The sequence below is a fragment of the Arvicola amphibius genome, chromosome 10 (genome assembly GCF_903992535.2).
Source record: "Arvicola amphibius chromosome 10, mArvAmp1.2, whole genome shotgun sequence".
Taxonomy (NCBI): domain Eukaryota; kingdom Metazoa; phylum Chordata; class Mammalia; order Rodentia; family Cricetidae; genus Arvicola; species Arvicola amphibius.
The window spans coordinates 116,500,651-116,514,679 of record NC_052056.1 but is presented as its reverse complement, the minus strand read 5'-3'; the positions used below and the strand labels follow the sequence as shown (position 1 = coordinate 116,514,679).

At 50.3% G+C, this 14,029-nt stretch overlaps 1 protein-coding gene across 2 annotated transcripts in view; it reads right to left on the bottom strand.

Annotated features, from left to right (window-relative positions):
- Positions 1-14,029, bottom strand: part of Vsig10 (V-set and immunoglobulin domain containing 10) — a 30,682-nt gene that overhangs the window by 9,326 nt on the left and 7,327 nt on the right. For both annotated transcript variants that reach the window (XM_038345890.1, XM_038345889.1), the window contains exons 3-4: positions 6,535-6,831; positions 2,723-2,977 (exon numbers count right to left, since the gene is read on the bottom strand). In XM_038345890.1, coding sequence (XP_038201818.1) covers positions 2,723-2,977; positions 6,535-6,831 — 552 coding nt within the window. The remainder of the gene's footprint in view (positions 1-2,722; positions 2,978-6,534; positions 6,832-14,029) is intronic.

Genomic DNA, 14,029 nt, shown 5'->3' with positions numbered 1-14,029 from the left:
TCTTGCCTGGTCCTCTGGATAAAGCCTGCCGCCTATCGGGTGCACAAGGAGCCCAACTCAGTCTCGAGAGTCTCAAGATTATTACCATTTTGTAGAGAAGGAAACTAAAGCACAAAGAAAGCCAAGCAACATCTAATAGTCTAACAGTGGAAGGCGACCTTGGCAGGTTGGAGCCAGGGGGTCACACCATGCAACAGAGCTCACGTGAAAGATTTGGGGGTGTGGGGGTGAGAAGCAGGGGCGGCCTCTGGGCGAGAGCAGAAGGAAAGAGAGGCAAGAAGGGCTTGCCTTATTTTGTTTGTTTGTTTTGTTTTGTTGGAGACAGGGTTTCCCAGTAGCTATGGAGCCTGTCCTGGAACTCACTCTGTACACCAGGTTGTCTTCATACTCAGAGATCCCTTGCGCTGGGATTAGAGGCGTGCACCACCACCGCCCAGTAGGGCTTGCTTTCTGTAAGGAGTATAGCTCATGTGCATAGAGTGCTCTACTTAGGGCTGCAGCAGTAGGGGTCACATCTTGACTGCTGCTGCAGAGCTGTCCTAGCAGGTCCCCGAGAGTAGGCCGGTGGAAATGGCTGGGCGCTAACACGGCCTGCTCAGTCACACACGGTAAATGAGAGGACACAGGGTGACCTGCTGTCCCACCTTCCCTAGAACTTGGAAGACTGCTGGGTTGTGAGGCTTTCCAGGCAACACCAAATCAGCTCTGGTGAACCCAAACAGGCTGACGACCAAGGACCCTGAGACCCAAGCTCTATGATAGAGCTAAAAGTCAGGGTGCTAACAGAGCTGGCTCCTTTTGGATGCTCCAAAGATCCCAACCTTCTTCCACTGTAGGTGGTTCCGTGAGGTTTTGTTTTTTGAGACAGGGTTCATGTAGCTCAGGGTGTTCCTTGAACTTGCTATGTAGCTGAGGCTGGTTTTGAACTCCTACTCCTACCCTCCCCTTAGTATAAGGATTATAAGCATGTCCCTCTTCTGTCTGAAGTGTGAATTTTTATTTTTAATTATGTGTATGTGGTATGTGCATGGTTGGGGTGGGGAGGGGGGATATGCACTTATATACGGGTGCCATCAAAGGCCAGAGGCATCAGATTCCTCTGGAATTGTAAGTCACCTGACAAATGGGCTTGGATCTGGAACCTTACAAGGGGTTTGGGTCCTCTATGAGCAGAAAGCACTCTTAACCACTGGTCCATCTTTCTTTCTTTCTTTCCTTCCTTCCTTTCTTGGTTTGTTTTGTTTGAGACAGGGTCCCCCCTGGCTAGCCTGGAATTTACTATGTAGAACAGGCTGGCCTAGAACTCACTATGTAGACCAGGCTAGCCTGAAACTTGGATATCAACTTGCCTCTGCTTCTCAAGTGGTTGGCTTTAAAGGCATGTGCTACCATGTCCCGCTTGGGAGGCAGAGGCAGGTGGATCTCTGTGAGTTCGAGGCCAGCCTGGTCTACAGAGCTAGTTCCAGGACAGCCAGAGCTACACAGAGAACCCTGTCTCAAAAAACAAACAACCAAAAATAAGTATAAGTTTATCTGAGAGGACGCAATGGACAAGGAGAGGGAGAAAGATTGCAAAAGATGTAGGGTGCATGGAGATCACAAGAGAAACGGATGTGGGGGTCTTCACCTGACGGGTGGGCAAGGGTGACCCGTGACCCCAAGTATAAGCTTCATTCTCCAACAAATGGACCTGCAGCAGACAATGGCGGCTCTTGTCTGCGGTCCTACAGTTTTGGAGGTTGAGGCTGGGAGGCCCTTGAACCCAGGAACTCAGAACCAACCTGGTAATCTAGCAAGCCCCTCTTTTTTGGGAGGGGGGTGCAGCGGGTGCTGGGCACAGAATCCATGGCCTCACTCAGGCTAAGCAAGGGCTGTTCTACCCTTAGACTTAGATTCCTTTTAATCTCTCAAGAGACAGGGTCTTGGACGGTGTGTGTGTGTGTGTGTGTGTGTGTGTGTGTGCAGACCTCCTACTGTGTGGGAAAGCTGGGGTTTCATCTACTGGACAAAACCAAAAGAGAACAAGGGAGCCTGATGATTCTCCCCCACTCCCCTTGAGCGTGGGCTTCAGGAACGTTGCTAAGAGATAGAATGTTCCAAAAGACAGACCAAGCAACTCCCACGGCAAGGTCCTACAAAGAAAGGGTCACTCCTGCCTGGCTTAGCCCCTCTTCTAACACTGGCTCTCTCAGCAAAGTGGGTGGACACACTGAGACACATGCTGGAGCCCCCGGAGCGGGTGGTCCCATGTGGAGAGGAGACAGCTCACCATGCATGCAAAACCGGCACCTGTGGAGTGTATCTTTCTCATCCTTTCAGCACCCCAACTTCTGAGTCTTCTGGCTGAGACCCCGCCCCATCACATTCTTGAGAAGAGAACTGCACCCTGCCAGACACCCTCAGGCAACAAATGGTATTGTCTAAGCCAAGTACGGGGGCCAAGATCCTTGGCTACATAATAAAGAAGATAAACAGAGGCACCCCATCGATCCTGTGCACTGTGCCGTACCAAGAGACTAGAAAAGAAGACACAGGCACACAGTTTGTTTCCGTGAGGAAGAAGTTAAACTCTGATGGGAACAGCCACGAGGCACAAGGAAGGTGGGGGAGGGGTCTGGGCACTCCAACACTGAGCCTCTCACAGGACTTCCATCAAAGGACTCTTTGAGAAGAAAGGCAGGCAGGTGAACCCCAACCCCGGGACAAAGGGAGCCAGACTCACAGATCTGTACCACACAGCTGGCTTCCGACGCTGGTCCCACTATGTGGCTCCCAACGCATTTGAACTTCTTGCCCTCGGACAGCTGGGATGGGCTAAGTGTCTGCAGCTTTGAATCTCCCACGACCACCCCTCCCGGTTCTTCCGTCCACAGGAAGGTCGGATCAGGGTAGCCCCCATCCCAATTACAGGTGAGTTCCAGGGTAGCCGATTCTGAAGACACCTCCACTGAGCACTGAGGAGCTGACGGAGGGGGCCCTGCAAAAGAGCAGAGGAGAAGCGTGCTTCATCTCAGAGTCAGGTGGCAGCGGGTGCAGGTGTGTGTGTGTGTGTGTGTGTGTGTGTGTGTGTGTGAGAGAGAGAGAGAGAGAGAGAGAGAGAGAGAGAGAGAGAGAGCGCACTGACTGACGGAGGGGACCCTGTAAAAGAGCAGAGAAGTAGAGAAACCTGCTTCATCTCAGATGGCAGGGCAGTGGGTATGTGTGCGTGTGACAGAACCAGGGTCTGAGAGAGCCATCAAGGCCAGCTAGTCTACCTTCAAAGAGCACCTTCTGGGCTGAAGGGTGTAGCTCAAATGTACAATGCACAGCACACTAGGGTTCGATCCTCAACACCCACAAAACAGTCATGGTGGTACTTGTCTGTAATACTAACACTTGGGAGACACACATGTATACATCCAAGCAAAACACCAATAAAAAAATTAAAAACAAACAAAAATTTCGGATTTTTTAACTTCATTTTATGTGCATTAATGTTTTGCCATGGGTTTTGTGTTCCCTGGGACTGGAGTTACAGACAGTTGTGAGCTGCCTTGTAGTTGCTGGGAATTGAACCTGAGTCCTCTGGAAGAGCAGTCAGTGCTCCTAACTGCTGAGCTATCTCTGCAGCCCAGAACTTTGGATCTTCTATGAGTGGGTGGAAATAGAGCACCCACCTATAGGAAAAATTACTGGGAACAAACACAGCGATGCTCAGAGCAACCGTACCTGTGTGAAGCCCTGTGTTTTAAGCACACACATTTAAAGATTTATGTTACTTATGTGTGTGTCAGTGTGCTCCCCAGAAATCCTCCTACCTCCTCTGCCTTCCTCATAGCTGAGTTTACAGGTGTGCGTGGGGTGCCGGGTTTGTTACGTCTGGTGCTGGCACCCAAACTCTGCCCTCATGATGACGGAGCAAGCAAGCATGCTTGATCCCCAAGCCATCATCCCTGCAGCCTGAAAGACAGGCAGTTTCTACATTACTAATAACCACTTGTGAGAAAGCACACAGAGTCAGCGGGGTGTAGCGAGATACACCTTGGATTCTTGCTGTTGGTAACAAGAATGGGCTGGGACACCTACAGGGTTTGCAGAAAGATGGATGGAGAGATGGAACAGTGGGAAAGTAATTTGTGGTATTTTCATACAGTGGATCACGATTCAACCATGAAAAGTGAGTTCAAGACCAGCTTGATCTATGAGCAAGAATGAAGCACTGATGTGTGCATGATGCAGTGTAGATGAACACGCTACACGAAGGGACAGAAACCAGACAGAAGGCTACGCTATGAAAATCTACTCATAAAAATATAGGGCTGGAGAGAATGCCTTGGTGTTTATGAGCACTGGCTTCCCTGGAGGATCCAGGTTCAATTCCCAGCACCCACATGGCAGCTTACAACTGTCTGTAACTCCAGTTCCAGGGGATCCAACACCCTCACATAGACATACATACTCAGACAAACAAAACACCAATGCACATGAAAAAAATATATAAAAAAGAATATTCAGAATTTGAACTGGCAAGAGACTCAATGACTAGCCTGCCATGCCTGACACCCAGAATCAGATTTCTGGGACCCACGTAGTGAAAGGAAAGACACTCACTCCTGCAGGTTATTCTCTAACCACAAGTGTGTGGTAGCATGTGCACACACATAAATACATATTAACAAATAATGAGCCAGGCCTGGTAGTGCACATACTTGATCCTAGCATTCAATAGCAGAAACAAGTGTATCTCTGTGAATTCAAGACCAGCCTGGTCTATCTATCAAGTTCTAGGCCAACTAGGGCTAAAAATAGAGAGACTCTGTCTTAAAAGAAAAAAGTAAATAAATAAGTACACTTTTTAGAAATTCCAAACAACTGTATTAAGGTGGGAGACAAAGATTAATTTGTTCAGTCCTATTGTTTAGGACTTAACTAGGACCAAAAGGCATCTGAGATAAAAATGAAGAACAACAGTCACATGGCTGGAGAAATGACTCAGTAATTAAGAGCACTGCCTGCTCTTGGAGAGGTCCAGGGTTCGAGTCCCGGTGCCCACATGGCAGTTTACAACTGTCTGTAACTCCGAATTCAGGGGATCTAGCGCCCTCTTCTGGCCTTCCTGGGCACCAGCCAGGCACACAGTGCAAATACAAAAGTGCAGGCAAGCTAAAGAGGACAGTCAGTAGAGGGAAGGGCTGGTGGGATGGCCCCCGTAGGGGAAGGTGCTTGCGGCTAAACCTGAGGAAGTGATCCCTGGAATCCAAGTGGGTACAAGAAGGGCACATGATGTGGGAGATCCTTCTGTATATGTGTTGCTTTTATTGGTTAATGAATAAAGGAGCTGCTTTGGCCTGTGATAGGGCAGAGTAGAGCTAGGTGGGAAAACTAAACTGAATGCTGGGAGAACGAGGACAGTGAGAAGCCATGAAGCCGCTGGAGGATACAGACGTGCCCCAGAACTTGACCAGTCAACCACAAGCCTCGTGGTAATATATAAAACAGCTAGCTAGCAATGTGCTTAAGTGATTAGTCCCTTAAGCAGTGCTTTAATTAATACAGTTTTGTGTAATTATTTCAGGTTTGAGCAGCCGGGAACAAACGAGAAGCCTCCTCCTACAGGAGCAGAATCTTCTAAATCACCCTTGGACTTCCACATGGCATGCATGTGCCATCACAGATGCGCACACGTGTGAAAAATAGATAAATCCAGGGATCAGGGTTTTCAGGACTGAGAAGTAGAGGAGGAACAGCTGCCCGATGAGGCTCGGGTCTCCTAGGGATGAGACCTTAGTGAGAGAGGTTTAGAGTCACTGTGGGTGTGCCCTCGAAGGGGAGTGTGGGACCCTAGCCGCCTTCTCTTCCTGTAGCTCTTTCTTCCACCAAGCTGTGAAGTGAACGAGTCCCTTTGCAGTGTCCTTCATGACCTGCCGTGTGTGGCCAGACAGTCACAGGCTGGAACCCCTTACGGCCACGAGGCAAAAGAAACTTTTTTCCTTTAAAAGCTTATTGTGTCGGGCCATTTATTATAGTACCGAAAAGCTGGCTAACACAGAACCCACTAAAGGTGATAACCGCACAGCACATACTCAAGCCAACGAGTTGTGCCCTTCTGTGTGGTGAGTGCACGGGTGTGCGTGTACATGTGTACAGGTGCATCTGAAGACCAGAGGTCAACCTTAGATTTATTGTTTCAAAATACATGAATGCTGGTCATGGTGGCTCATCCCTGTCGTCATATATATATATATATATATATATATATATATATATATATATATATATATATATAATTTAAAACAAAAACAAGCTCCCAGAAGCAATGGGCCTCCCCTGATAGTCCAGATATGTGCATGCATGTTGAAACATGCAATGAAGCATGCTAGGATCTGAGCATGGACGTGCACTAGGAGCGTTAGATAGCCCCCCAAAGAAATGAGACTCTACAACGCACTACAAGCCACAGTGGAGGAAACTTCAAGGCAGGAAGGAACGGTATTAAAGCTCAGAGAAGACACAGGCATGGTTGACGGAGGGACGAGGGGTGTGCCGCTTACGCACAGTAGACCAGGAGCTCGGTGGTCACCTTTCGCTGTCTGCCACTGAGCGCGTTGGTAGCCGAGCAGGTGTAGTTGCCTTGAAGGTTCTGGGACATCTGCAGCAGCGTGAAGCTGTTGGCCGTCAGGTTCCTTCCGAAGACCTCTGAGATGCGGGCCTGGAAGCACCACTCCACCTCGGGCGGAGGCCGGGAGGCGCTGCGGCAGCTGAAGTCCACCTGGGAGCCCTTGGCTGCATACAAGGTGCCATTGGGGAGGGCACCCGTGGCTGAGATGTTCACCACAATCTGATCGGGGCCGCCTGGGAATGATGGGGAGGACGGGTATAAATCAACACTGTGGGGTTTGGGCTCAACAGCTATAAAGGAACCAGACAGCACGGACGGTCTACCGCCGTCCACTATGTGACGAGGCTGTGCTAAGTGTCCTCAGACCCCCACTCGTTTGATCTTGGACAGTTGTATGACGCTCACTGTGGATCGGGAAGAATTTCCTTAAAGGACCTGCTATTTGTTTTGGGGTTTTTGTGTTTGCTTTTATGACATGTAGCCCAAGCTGGCCTCAAATTACGTAGCTGGGGATGGCCCTGAGCTTCTGATCCCTGTCTTCACCTCCCCAGTGCTGTGGTCACAGGTGTGTGATAGATACTGTGCCTGGTTTATATGGTGCTGGGCATCAAACCCAGGGTTTCACGACGGTAGGCAAACATGAGCAACTGAGCAACATCCCAGCCCTACCTCGAAGAACTTCCAATCCTCCCGCTTCCAATTCCCAAGTGTTGGCGTTGAAACACTGCAAGCAGCTGGGACGTCCCAGAGGGTTAAGTGTTTGCCGCTCTTACAAAGGAACCAAGTTACAGTCCCAGGACCCGTGTCCAGCGGCTCATAATTTCCCCCAACGCCAGGTCCAGAGGATTCAGTCTCCTCTGAGCCCCTGTGCATGCGCATGCGCACGCACATGCGCACAAAACAAATCTTGCCAGATATTGCAACACACACCTTTAATCCCACCAATCAGAAGGCAGATACAGCCTGCGAGCTCCAGGCCAGCCAAGTCTACACAGAAAATTCCAAGACAGCCAGTGCTATATAGTGAGACCCTATCTCCAGAAAACACAAAAAAAGAGAGTAGAGACAGACAACGCTCAGTTCAACAGTGAAGCCGACCTGAACTGGGTTCCCAGACACCCACATGGTCGCTCATTAACTGTCTTAACACAAGTTACAGGAGTTCTGGTACCCTCTTCTGACCTCAACAAGCAAAACACCCATACACATAAAATAAATTGAAAATAAATTTATAACACTGAATTTAAAAAACAACAACAACAACAAAAAAAAAAACTTCCTGTCAAGGGACTAGCGGTTATGAGCACTTGCAGCAAACAACATTAACAAAAAACACATCGGGTCCACAGCTGCTCAACTGCTTTCCTACTGAGGTCCCGACCCGAAAGGACCTTAACCCAGCCATCAGTGTGGCTTCCACCACGCCCCAAACCTGTCACCAGGGCTCGCCGGGTCTCAGCCTAGCACAGTGAGTGGTTTAGGGGACACTGGCTCTTCTCAGGGAAGCTGGAATTGTCCTTTGTGGGGGTAGACCAGAGCCCAGGAAAAGCGCTGGGTCTTTCTCCTCAATCGCGCTGGCCCTGGAGAGCGGCTGCTCTCTCCCTAACCACTGGACATGCCGAGCTCCTGGGAGGTGCCCTAGTGTATCCGCGAACCTGAGGCTGGTCTTGTCAACAACCCAATCCTCCAGGTCCCCCGCCCCAACACACATACACAGCAGGCTGACAGGAAACGATTGCTTCGATTGCTTCGGGCCTGACTGAACTCCAGCTGTGTAGCTTCAGGCAACTTCCTCATCCTTGCTTAGCCTCAGTTTCCCCCTCTGTGAAGAGGGGGTGATGACAGTATCCCCCACGCAGGAATACCCAGCACGGTTTGTAGAGCGGACCTCATCTTAGTTCTCTTCAGGACTGGGTATCAAACGCAGGGCTTTGCACCCCACCCAGGCTTGAACTGTCTTGACCCCCAAAATGCCCTGCAAGGTGTTACCCAGTGCATCCAAGATGCCAAGCTCCCTTTGGTAAAAAGAGCACAGCTCCCTGCTGGGGAAGCAGTGCAGAGGTGCACTGTGTGCTTAGTGGGTACAAGGTTCTGGGTTCAATGGCTAAGCACCACAAATGTGATGGGGTGGGAAGGAGGAGAAAGGAGGAAGAGGGGGAGGGGGAAGACGAGCACAGAGGGAGGGAAACCTTTCATCCCAGGCCTGAGGAGGCAGAAGCAGGTGGATCTCTGTCAATTCAGGGTCAGCCCAGTCTACATAGAATTGTAGGCCAGGCAGGGCTACATAAGGAGACCCTGCTCAAAAACAAACAAAAATTATTAAAAATAAAGGGGAAGAAAAGAAACATAAATTAGTTCGCCAATTAAAAGACATTAAATGGGCACAGCTAATGGCTGCTCACGGGCCTCTCCTCAGAGAGCTCTCTCTTAGGAAACAGCCCAGGCAGTCTGAAGCTTCAGCAAAGGAACTCATTCATCTCCGGCTGTGGAATTTAGTTCAGAAATTGGTCAGTGGGGAACAGAAAAATCATCTGTGGGGGGCTGGCGAGATGACTCAGCGGTTAAGAGCATTGCCTGCTCTTCCGAAGGTCGTGAGTTCAATTCCCAGCAACCACATGGTGGCTCACAACCATCTGTAATGAGATCTGGTGTCCTCTTCTGGCCGACAGGCATATATGCAGACAGAATATTGTATACTTAACAAATAAATTTTAAAAAAAAAATCATCTGTGGGATGCAAAGATTTTCCTATGCAGCCCTTCAGTGGAAAGTACCACCTTTCCCCAGGACCTCACTAAGTAGTCCAGGCCAGCCTCTACCTCGAGCTCCTCCTGCCTCAGCCTCCCATTGCTGGGATTACAAGTGTGCTTTCTTCTACACCTGGATCAGGACAACATCCTGTCAGGTGGCTTCTTGAGAGCCATACTGCCTGCCCTTCAAGGATCTGGGGAGACTCATGTGGTGGCCTGGGAGGTGCCTGAATGCTCACCAACACTAGCTAGTCAGTCAGGTATGCGGTCCAACAGGTCCTAGGGCATGTCTTCCCCTGGCATCCCTCCAACTAAACAGGGTTCAGCTGGAGTACTGGGGTACTGGTGACCAACACGAGGGACTGGCAATCTCACACCTCTGGTCTCCCAAGTCCTGGTGGCTTGGCCTGGACAGAGTGCATCTCAAGAAAGTAGCTGGGAAGGGCTTTTGAACAGGATAATGAGCAAGACGTAGAATTTGCTGCCAAGAATCACTAGACAGGAGTCACGTGGGAGGATCATACAGGGCGGGAGATGGCTCAGCACACAAAGGCACGAGCCGTGCAGACCTGAATTCTGGAGTCTGATTCCCAGAATCCCTGTACGAGGCGGATGTGGTGGTGTGAGCCTCCCAGTGTTCCTGTGCTGAGATGGGAGGCAGAAGCCAGAGAAACTCTGGGAAGCGAGAGTCGTACAATGCAGCTGGGCACATGAGAGCGACCCTGACCAACACAGGGAAGTGGAAAGCGGAGTCCCGAGCTGTCTTCTGGCCCTTGACAGGTATAGATAGACCCACTCCGCCATGCACAAATAAATAAATCAACTTTTAAAAAGTGCAAGCAAGAAAAGATACTTGCCGTCGAGCCTTCCAACCTGAGTATGATATCCATACCCACGGAGTGGAAGGAGGGAACTGGCCCCAAGTTGTCCTCTGACCTCCACACAAACACCCCGGCACATGTGAGCTCACACACATACACACACTTTAAATTAAAAATGTAAAAAGCAAAGCCAGGCAGTGGTGGTGCACATATTTACTCCCAGCACTCAGGAGGCAGAGGCAGGTTGATCTCCTTTGAGTTTGAGGCCAGTCTGGTCTACAGCGAGTTCCAGGACAGCGAGAGCTACAGAGAAACCCTGTCTTGAAACCTGCCCCCCCAAAAAAAAGAAGTAAAAAAAAATATATTTTAAAAAATATTAAAAGAAAAACCAGCTCTGGAGAGACAGCTCAAGGGTTAGAGGCAGCAGCTGTCCTTGCAGAGGACCTGGGTATTGTTCTCAGTACCCAAGCCAGATGGCTCACAGCAGCCTGAAAGGACCAGCTCCCTGGCTCTGAAGCTTTCTTCTGATCTCCACAGACATCCTATATTTTTCTTTATGGCATACACATATATACATAATCTTTTGTTTTTTGACACAGGTCTCACCTGGTGAGGCCAGGCAAGCAGTTCACCCCTGAGCCCCACCCCAACCCTTATACCATGCTTTTGTTGCTGCTGCTTGTGTTGGTTTTCTCAGGTAGCCCAGGCTGGCCCCAAACTAGCATCCTAGCCAAGGATGACCTTGAACTCTTGATCCCCCTGCTAAAATTATGGACCTGTGACACCACGCCCAAGTTCCTTAATACTACTCCAGCCAGCCAGCTTTCATCCCGGACCCCATGGACTGAATCCTAAGCCCAAAGCCCAATCTCTCCCTTCGGCTTCTTCTAAGCACCCACATGCGCTTCAAACCCAAGTGTGGTGCTCTGGATGTAAATGGCCCCATAAGATCACTAGGAATGGCACTATTAGGAGATGTGGCCTTGTTGGAGTGGTGTGGACCTGTCGGGAAGTGTCACTGTGGGAGCCAGCTTTGAGGTCTCCCATGCTCAAGATACAGCCATTGTCTCCGTTCACTTCCCGTGGCCTGTGGATCCAGAGGCAGAACTCTCAGCATCTCCAGCACGCTGCCTGCACACTGCCCTGTCCCATTGTGATGACAATGGACTAAACCTTTGAACAGTAAGTCAAACCCGATTAAATGGTGACTTCTAAGAGTTGTCATGGTGTCTCTTCACAGCAACAGAAACCCTAAGACACCCAAGTTAATCAAACCTTGAGCATGATGGGGCCAATGATTTCCCCTCCGCGTACCCACTACTCCCTCTCTAGGGCTCTGCACCGTGAAACTATGCCGGCACTCCTCGACAACGGCACTCGTCAACAACGAGCAGGACTCTATTAACAGACGCTCAGTCCAGGGAGCATGGACCGTCCCTGAGGCACGCTTTGCAGGAAGTTCACTGAGACTGCAAGACAAGATATACAGGATGCTAGGACCATGACCTAGCCCCCAGCCCCAGCTGACTGCCAAGAGGGATTGGCAGTTGATACAGCCTGTTTCCTCAATGTCCTCCTGCCAATCAGTTCCAACTGCTCGGCTTGAGAAAACTAGACCCAGGGTGAGCCTTGCTCAGTGTACCCTGAAATCTGACTTGGGTTTTTCATGGGCTGGTCTTCGGCCTCCTCACTCGGCTGCAGGACTCAGCTTCCCAAATGCTGACACTGAGAAAACACTGTGCAAGAAGCACCAAGGCTGCAGGACTAGTTGAAATCTGAGCCACCTTCACCACCCCTCCAACCTTACAGAGAGCAAGCAGTCAGCCGGCCCACCCCATCCCACATCCATGTGGAGCCAGGAGCGAATGGGGACATTAACAGCTTCAACAGCCCTGGAGTATGTGTCGGAGAGCTTCTGGACCCTTTGGATCAAAGTAACAGAGTCCTAAGACGACTATGGCCCACTCTTCATCTGACCTTATTTACTTCAATATTTGTTTGCTTTTATTTTACACGTATGGTGGTTTTTCTGCATGTGTGTAGGTGTACCTCGTGCATGCCTAATGCAGTTATCAGGCCGCCTGGAACTGGAGTTACAAACGGTTCTTAGCCACCATGCGGGTGCTGGGAACCAAACCCGAGTCTCCTCCAAGAGCGACCAGTGCTGCGCTTAGTGGCTGGTTTATGTCTCCAGCCCCATTCATTTTCATTTTTCAAAGCCAGGGCTAGCTATGAACTCCCTAGCCAAGGAAACCCTCGAATGTCTCACCTGACCTTCTCCCTCCTGAGTGCAGGTATCACCACACCTAGCTTTTCTGTGGTTGGGGGGGGGGGTGAACCCAGGGCTTCACATATGAGAGATGAGAACTCCACACACTGAGCCACGTGCCCAGTCTTAGCCTCACCCTTAGCAGAACACAGCACTACATACTCTTTGGGTGGGGGTGACGGGTGCGATCCTCCTGCGGTGCCCATACCAGGTGGGCTAAATCCCTCCCACCATGGCCTACAGAAAACTGACTCCCACTGGGGCACAGGGGACACTGGTGACAGAAGCCTCCCAGCGTAGACACAGCTGGACAGAGGCGCGCACAAACACACACACACACACACACACACACACACACACCTCTGTGGCACGCGTCCTGGCTAACCAAGATCACCTACAGATAAGAACCTGTACAGCCTGGAACAGCTTGGGATTTTTCCTCCCTGGTCCCAAAGGCATAGAATATTTGCAAATGTTTCTCCTTAAGATGGCGTGTGCGCGCACGCACACACACACACACACACGCACACACGACCAAGTTACCAACCATTTGAGTGAAATGATAGAAAACCGAGGGCCTGACTCTCTCCGAGTCCCATTCAAACACCTAGACAGAAACTGTGACCCAAGCGCTGGGAAGACAGGCAGGACTGCTGCAAGGGATTTTATTGTTGTTGTGTTTTGTGGGTTTTTGTTGTTTTCTGAGACTGGAGTCACAAGTAGCACAGGCTGGCCTCGACTTTGCTATGTAGCCAAGGATAACCTAGAATTCACGATAGTTCCACCTCTCCCTCCAGAGTGCTAGGATCACCTATAAGTAAGTTCATTTCTCTTTCCCTCCCTCCCTCTTCTCCTTCCTTCCCCTTTTAGGGATAAAAGATCAAAACCCATGTTCTTACTCTTGCTAAGTAAGCATTCTACTCCTAAACCAGCTGAGGCTTCTTAACAAGACTGTTTCATAAAAGAAAGAGGCAGGCAGATCTCTGTGAATACAAGGCCAGCCTAATCTGTACAGTGAGAACCTGTCTATCTCCACAACCCTCCGCCTCCAAAAAGAAAAATGGGGAGGGAGGATGCGAGATCCGAGGGAGGCAGGAAGCAAAGGCCTGGATACACTGATTGCTAGGACCTTGGGATGCATTTTTCCCACGGGAAACCAGGCACCTTTGTAAGCAGCAGACCCCAGGCACACGGCCAAGGTCGAGTCAACTGCGCCTGGTTACCTTATCAGTGCACCGGGCACAGCAGAACTCACCGTGACCCTGAAACCGACGATTACAAAACTGAAGGCTGAGGAGCCACGAGCCAGCAGGGCCTAGATCTCAGCTCAGGCGTGTGGACCGCAGAGGACAGGCAGCACCAGGCCCTTCCGGGGACACACTCAGCACCCTCAAACCCCCTGGGCAAAAGGAAGCCAAGTCCCCTTCAAAGCCACAGTTTTCCTCAGTGGCCAATGAGGAGCAAGCAAGGAGGATCCGGAAGGGTCTATGGTTCAGGACTCCTTCCCAGAAGGCTCTGCTGCAGATGAGTCTCAGGGCACCGCCCCACTTTTTGTAGAGATCTGTGTTACCCACGGGCCTACATTTCCCAG